Source organism: Capsicum annuum, unplaced genomic scaffold (genome assembly GCF_002878395.1).
Source record: "Capsicum annuum cultivar UCD-10X-F1 unplaced genomic scaffold, UCD10Xv1.1 ctg54585, whole genome shotgun sequence".
Classification (NCBI taxonomy): Eukaryota; Viridiplantae; Streptophyta; class Magnoliopsida; order Solanales; family Solanaceae; genus Capsicum; species Capsicum annuum.
This window is the reverse complement of record NW_025862800.1, coordinates 1-8,335: the sequence shown is the minus strand read 5'-3', so window position 1 is coordinate 8,335 and position 8,335 is coordinate 1. Positions and strand designations below refer to the sequence as shown.

The 8,335-nt window shown below is 37.4% G+C and overlaps 1 protein-coding gene across 1 annotated transcript; it reads right to left on the bottom strand.

The window, feature by feature from the left end:
- Nucleotides 1-278: 278 nt before the first annotated feature.
- LOC124893139 (probable proteasome inhibitor) lies at nucleotides 279-7,890 on the bottom strand. The gene is made up of 4 exons (XM_047404245.1): nucleotides 7,432-7,890; nucleotides 827-998; nucleotides 517-663; nucleotides 279-434 (listed from the first exon to the last, which is right to left on the bottom strand). Exons 1-4 carry the CDS (start codon nucleotides 7,604-7,606, stop codon nucleotides 344-346), a joined length of 585 nt encoding a protein of 194 aa, XP_047260201.1. The 5' UTR covers nucleotides 7,607-7,890; the 3' UTR covers nucleotides 279-343.
- Between the last annotated feature and the right edge of the window lie 445 nt (nucleotides 7,891-8,335).

The window sequence follows — 8,335 nt, the reverse complement described above, 5'->3', positions numbered from 1 at the left end:
TCATATGGATAGAAAAAGTCACAGGGATTTAAGAGGAGACAGGCTGCTTTACTTTACATCTTTTTAACAAACACTCCCATTTTTTTCTTTCAAGGTAGAGCAGTATACACTCATTTTTTTCTTTGATAAAGTTAGAGCAGTATACACTCATATCTCACAGAATATGATGATGTAATATATAGAAAGTGAAAAGTCAGAGCATTTGTTTCTTATGAACATCTATTGCCTATATCTAGGTATGAACCAATTAGCAACATATTAACATATATATCAATAATTTTTTATATCCAACATATATATCAATAATTACTGGCAGGAATAACAATAACTCTTTTATTTGACATTACCCTGAGGGAAAAGAACCAGCAGGCTGATATGGGTAGTCAGGTTGGCGTTCAACATTAGGCTGGTCGTTGAGTCCTTTCTTTTCAGAACTGCATACAAGGAAGCATAGTTTATGAACTTAATGGTCACATCACTAAACCGTAAATTGATAAACAAACCAATTACATGTACCTTGAAGTTTGAGTAGAGGAATTTGGCATAGGAGAACCAGTATATTTAGTCAGGATTGCTTTGTTCAGTTCTCCCACCAGCTTTCCCAAATTCTTGAACTGGGTGTTGTAGTTAGTTCCCCCATCCTCAACAATGTAGTCCTCAACACTGCAAATTACCAAGATGAACCCATTAGAACATCCAGACGTAACCCCTGATTAACTAGCAACTACCAATGGAAGGGGAAAAAGATGCCTTCGATTCCTCCCTTTGTAGGTGGCCATAGGGAAGATACGAAGGGTTGTTGATGTAAAGGAAGGAAGTTAATTGCCTTAGTTCAAGGTAAAGTGGCTCGTTATCGCCATCCCTGAGTGTATCTATAAGCAGCTTATTGTTCATTGCAAGGCACTTCACCAACACTTTTTTGGAGCTCTTCTCAGGCTGTGAATACACGAATGCATAACTATCCTCAAATTCATTCCAATGATCAATTCCCACCTCATCTACAAAAAAAAAAAAGACACAATTATTGCAAATATATATGAAGTATACTAAACATTCCAATAACAGAAGTTTTACACAACCTGAAAATCTCAAAAACAGAACTGCAAAGAGGAAGGAAGTGGGAAAGCAGAATAAAAGGGATTATAGGGATAGTAACAGAAACTGAAGCTTCCATTGATCTTTTCTTTATGAAGAGCTTCCATTTATCTTTTGACAACCACAAGGATGTACAATAGAACAGACTTAAATCAAGCTAGATGCTCCCTCTGTTTTAACTAGACGAGTACAGACTAAAACTTAATAGTCTAAACTAGGAGACTAATTTTATAACGGGCAGAAGAAACACAAAATGACAGTCCACCCAAAATAGCAACCCAGTAAACCTGTTAAAACACTCCCAATGGTAGAGGTATGGACTGCGTACATCTTACCCCCCCAGACCCCACTAAGTGGGAATACACTGGGTTTGTTGTTGTTGTTGTTGTACACTCCCAATGGTGATGGATACAGTACCACGTAATAAAATAATGATCCCGCCTAATAGATACTTACATGACGTCAAAGATGTGCTAAGCAACGATCAAAACAAAGTTGACATCTACTAACAACAAATAAAGGGAAAAAATAGATCGAGTTGACATCTAGTCCTTTGTTTTATTAATTGATCAAGGAAGTTGAGATCTAATCCCTTCAGATAAGTCAGTCATGCACCAACTAGTTGCACTGTGATTCGGAAAACATAGAAGAAGCTGAAGGACTTGAGCAGCAATCCATGTAGTACACCTGATACAAGATCGACAAGGAACACACAAACAACACCAAAATCAGTTCACAAGTTGAAAGAACCGTGTACCCTTTTGATGACCACTCTCGGATTCAACAAAAACACAATGTATTGTGGTGTTTAACACCTAAAAATAGCCCACAACAAACTATGTTAACAACATCAAGATGAAGAACAAGAACAACACACGGGTTACAAGAGAAACAATACACCACACGGCTACAAGATTACAACAAAGGAAATGATAGAGAGTGTGACATACACTACTAAAAGACCAAGAACCTAAGTGTATTCAAGCACAAAGACCCTTGATAAAGATAGTAGAAACACCTACACTATGAGGTGGACACAAGAGAGGACCTCAATCCGTCTAGCACCCAACGATCCAAGCAAACAAACAACAAAAGTGATTCCACACCTAAGTTGTTTCCTAGTTTCAGCCAAGTCTCTATAGCAGAGAGAACTTGTGTTTTTCAAGTGTGTTATACAATCTTCAATATCAAAAAAACTAAGTAAAGTAACCCTAAAATTTTTCTTATATTGTGTATTACAAATAGAAGGCAAAAAGTCCAAAATGCCCCTTAGAGATTAGGTGCCCCTCTAGTGTGAATTAGTGGCTGCTTTGATATGTTTTAAGCCCTTAATTCCACTTCTCTTGCACACACACATGAACGAATTCAATACACATCCTCATAAGTTCATCTACGCGATCGCACTTGTATCATCCTCTCCATCTTGAGAGGAATTTGTCCACAAATTCAAGCAATCATCACCCGCAAACTCTCCTCTTTGAATTATCTTTTCAATGTTCCTCCCAAGGTTAAGATGTTCAACCAAGGTTTCCATGAGGTCATCAAGCTTGCAACTTGGACTTAAATGTTCTTTAACCTGCACATAAGAAGAAAGGATGCTAGGCAAAGTGCTAGCATCTTGGTTAGTAGGAAACAAAGGGTCTTTGTGGGCAAACCCCACAATCCTAACTCTCGGCTTCTTTTCTTCACTCTCCTCACTCTCGGCTTCTTCTTCCACAATCTCACTAAGCATGATTCTCCTTGCCATATACATAGGCACAACACACTCTCCATCCACCGGCCAAGTATCTTCCCCACCTTCATCAATTTCCACCTCGGCCTCAAGCTCTCCATCTTGAGCTTTTTCATCACCCTCATTCGATTCAAGTCCTACCTCCTCACCAAGATAAAACAATTTTCCCTCCCTAAGGATTACATTCTTCCGGTTTGGGCACTCACTAGCCTTATGCCCCCACCCTTGACATTTAAAACATTGAAATCCCTTAGGACGAGAAGTAGAATTTGATTTACCTTCGTTTCTTGGAGGATACTTTTGGGAAGCATTGGTTTCGGTTTGTACAACCTTGTTCTCAGTTTGGTTGGCATTGGATGAATGCTCTTGATGTTGGTGCCACTCCAAGGAAGGTCCTTGGTGATTCTTGGGTTTGGAGGCTGAGAGCTCCCTTTCAATTTCCAAGGCCACTTGGAAAATGCCATCGATCGTGTCAAACTTGTGGAGGGTCGTCCGAGAAGCTATGTCCCTATTCAACCCGACTTTGAATCGTATAATATCATGGCTCACTTGTTCTCCTCTATGGTCAAGCTTCAACATCAATTGTTGAAACTCGTCATAGTATGCCATGACACTTTTGTTTCCTTGCCTCAAGTTGTACAACTTGGCAAGAAGTTCTTGTTTGTAGCCCTCGGGTAAGTACCTTTGACGCATAAGGTACCTCAATCTAAACCATGGAGGTGGCCGCCCGGCAATCAACACATCACTAAACCTCTTTCACATACTCCTACCAAGTGCTTGCATACCCCTTTGAGCGATTGCATAACAACTCTTCTTCTCTTCAGTTAGATCATTCACTTAGAATATCCTATCACAAGATGACTCCCAAGCAAGATATGCCTCGGGATCACTCTCACCCTTGAAGATTGGAAGACTAACTTCGATGGAATTGAGGCTAAGCTCTCGGGTTTGGTTACCACCCCTCACTTCTCGGCCTAAATCACCTTGCCTACCCCTCTCCTCCTCTTCCCTCAAGTAAGCATCACCATAACCCCCATGTTGTTCCTCCCTACCATAACCCTCAAAACGGTTTGGTGGATTTGGATAAAGTGGATTCGGATTTGGAGGATAGTAAGGCCTTTGCTTCAATGGAGTTTGGATTGGAAAGTGAGGTCTTTGGATAAGTGGAGGGTTCGGGTTTGGTGGCATTTGGGTTCCAAATCCGTCATGTTGGACTTGGTGAAGTGGAGGGAGGGTTGCTCTATCATACTCACGGTTTTGGGAAACATTTGGTGGTTGGCTCGGTGACTTGTTCATTTGGTGCAAGGCCTTGGGAGTAATGGTTGGGGAAATATTTTGAGGGGTGGAAGGCCGACTCCTTTGACTTTCCACACATTCTAATCTCCCACTCATTGATGCCACATCCGTATCTAATTTCTCAAGACCCACATTCAACCTAGCCACATCTCGGGACATAGTTTCAAGGCGAGCCAAAATGAGATTGATGGCATTATTGTCCATTGTTTGAGCATTTGAAGCCTCGGGTTCCATTGTGGTTGTACCGAAAATAACCCTTCAAGTTTCTTCAAACTCAAGCTCAACAATAGTGGATGACTCAAATTACCACCAATTTAGCTCAAATTCGAACCCTATACTTCTATAGTGTTATAGAACACAAATTTAAAACTAAAAACACAAGAAAAACATGAAATCAAATAACTCAAAATTTGACTTAGGGTTAAAAACGGGTTTAGTATTTTTTGGGGAATTTTTGATTTTGACACTTCTTTTTTGTTGGGATTTTCAATTTCTAGACTCTAATAGTATTAGGGAACAAGGACCTAACACTAGAAACACACAAAAATCAAGTTTTTTTTTGAAAAATCCTAATAACATGAACAGTAACTTTACTCTTTTTTTCTACTTTTTCACTTTTTTTTTTTGGATTTTCAAGATAACAATCCCAAGATTGATTTTGTTGGAACAAAATCAAACCTTGCTCTGATACCAAATGATACAAGATCGGGAAGGAACACATGACCACTCTCGGATTCAACAAAAACACAATGTATCGTGGTATTTAACACCTAAAAATAGCCCACAACAAACTATGTTAACAACATCAAGATGAAGAACAAGAACAACACACGGGTTACAAGAGAAACAATACACCACATGGCTACAAGATTACAACAAAGGAAATGATAGAGAGTGTGACATACACTACTACAAAGACCAAGAATCTAAGTGTATTCAAGCACAAAGACCCTTGATAAAGATAGTAGAAACACCTACACTATGCGGTGGACACAAGAGAGGACCTCAATCCGTCTAGCACCCAACGATCCAAGCAAACAAACAACAAAAGTGATTCCACACCTAAGTTGTTTCCTAGTTTCAGCCAAGTCTCTATAGTAGAGAGAACTTGTATTTTTCAAGTGTGTTATACAATCTTCAATATCAAAAAAACTAAGTAAAGTAACCCTAAAATGTTTCTTATATAGTGTATTACAAATAGAAGCAAAAAGTCCAAAAATGCCCCTTAGAGATTAGGTGCCCCTCTAGTGTGAATTAGTGGTTGTTTTGATATGTTTTAAGCCCTTAATTCCACTTCTCTTGCACACACACATGAACGAATTCAATACACATCCTCATAAGTTCATCTACACGATCGCACTTGTATCAACACCTGAGCTCAGCATGCAATCTCGATTCGTTATATTTAAATGGCTTTTGAGAAAACTACTTATTGTTGACAGTTCAAGTTTGTCGTTGAACAAACTACTATTCTGCTAAGAGACCTCTCCACGTCAAAAAATCCTTTGTTTTATTAATTGATCAAGGAAGTTGAGATCTAATCCTTTCAGATAATTCAGCCATGCACCAACTAGTTGCATTGTGATTCGGAAAACATAGAAGAAGCTGAAGGACTTGAGCAGCAATCCATGTAGTACATCTAAGCTCAGCATGCAATCTCAATGCATTATACTTAAATGGCTTTTGAGAGAACTACTCATGGTTGACAATTCAAGTTTATCGTTGAACAAACTCCTATTCTGCTAAGAAACCTCTCACATCAAAAAATCCTTTGTTTTATTAATTGATCAAGGATGCTGAGATCTAATCCTTTCAGATAATTCAGTCATGCACCAACTAGTTGCACTGTGATTCGAAAGACATAGAAAAAGCTGAAGGACTTGAGCAGCAATCCACATGAAGTACACCTGTGCTCAGCATGCAATCTCGATTCATTACACTTAAATGGATTTTGAGAAACTACTCATGGTTGACAGTTCAAGTTTGTCATTGAACAAACAATTATTCTAATAAGAGTACCGCTCACGTCAAAAAACGGATGAAAAAATTGATAATGAGGTTGATTATAATAAATAAAAAAACTAACCATGTGACCACATTCAAGTCAAGTCGTCAAGAAAGATAACCTACTAGAGCAAATTCAATATAGACAACATGATAACATAGATGAAGAGGATGAAAATCAAAGATCAAAGTTATGTCTAGCCATAAACATGAGCCACATACAGATCACATCTATGACCATTTAAAGCTTCCTAAAAGCCCAAAAGATTTTATCAAAGAAATCATTAAATAAACAACCAAACCCATGATCTTCGGTTTGTAGCTATAAAATTGAGCTTCCATGTTCCTTATCCAGACATAAAAATGAGCTCCAATACTTTCTATTTCCAATTATTTACGCCACTTCCAATCAAACGATTCCCGGAGGCAGCTTTTCTATTATGTTCTCAGGGGAGAATGAGAATATAATGGAAAGCGTGCTTCATAACTTGATACTTCTTCTGGTGGTAGTTTCACTATAAAGTTCCTCTATATCTTTATTTTCTTAAAAAAAAAAAAAAAAGTAAAGCTTCTCGATTTCGGTCTGGTTTCTGAGCTTTCACCTTCAATTCAACACCTTGTAATTAATTCTCCTCCCACTTTCTCCTTCCCTTGGCCCCTAATCCCATTTTTCTCCAAATAAAAGAAATATATACCCGATGTAGAAAAAACTTCAATTTAGATACAACAACAACAACAACAACAAAAGGGAAACTTAGTAGCTCAATTAGTTGATTGTTGGACTTTCACCTTGTTAGGGTTTTTGCCCCGATTTTCTTACCAAATTTGAGTGAAAAATAAAAGTAATATAATAATTACTTTTACTTTTACTAAAAAAGAAATATAATTCTCTTTCGTATTTGGCTAATCTCTCTCTTGTAGGGCAGTTTGGGACCGCTATAAATAGAATACCCATCTTCTCATACCAGAAGACAAGAGTATCTCTTCAAAAGAGTCTGATTTAGAGACATATTTTCTCCTACTAGGTTATATGCTTGAATTAGCTTTTAATATGTAGGTCAATTGGTCAAATCCTACTAATAACATAAACACCTCATTCATCTTATTTATCTTCACAAAAATTTGCAACTAATTAGCTTCCGCATGACGCTATCAATTTCGAACCCAACACACCTTATTGGTAAAGGTCAGATTCCTCACAGTGTAATTCCCCTCCCCGATTTCCCCTTGCTAATAACATCAACAACATACCCAGTTTAAAAAAAAAAAAACTTTAAATTCGATAATAGGTCAAAGAAAAGTACCAGTGGAGGAGGAAGAAAGAGCATCATCGACGGAAGCAGAAGGGCCAGTAGCGTGAAGAACAAACCCAGAAGCAAGGAAAGCAGCGTGAACAGCAAAGGCTGCCTTATCATGGGCATTTCGGAAAGTGGGTCTTGCTGCCCGTATTACTGCAATAACAGATTGTTCATTCGCCATTATTATCGAATGGTAATGACAAATACACTGTTTTTTGCCCTTTGAAAAAGTGAACTGATACTGTTTTCTTTCTTTCTGATGCCAAAAGTGGTAGTGCTTGTAGAAGAAGAAAAAGGCACTGTATATATACCCCGCCCAATTCGCGTATGTTCCGTCTCTCAAACTTTGTAGAAGGTTAAATATTTCGCTATTAATATTCTGTAAACTAAGTACGAATATGTAGAAGAAAAGTAGGTTGAAATCATTCTTGTGAATTAACGTTTTTTAATGAAAAAATGGTGAAAAGCTTACTAATCTATACCTCAAATTTCAATTATATATTTATATTTTGTAGGGTCTAAATTATTTTAAAGTAAAATTATTATCCCAAAAACCTCGACAACCAGTCATTTTGGATAAGGTGTGATCCACGCATCAACAGTATTTTGACACGTGTTTTTTTATTTAAAATTAATTTTTATTTACTTTCTTTTCCATTTTTATCATTTTTCATCATTTTATCACCATTATTTTTTTCATCATTACTTTTCACCTCTTTTCCTTTTCAAACTTTATTATTTCTACTTCTATGCAAATAATTTTTCGACGACCTTGAAGTAAAAAATAATGAACAATACCGAATTTAAAATTTTCAACAATCTTGAAATCGAAAATAATAAACAACATCGAATTTGAAAATTTCTGACAACCTTGAAGTGGGAAACAATGACCATATCAATTACTCCCTCC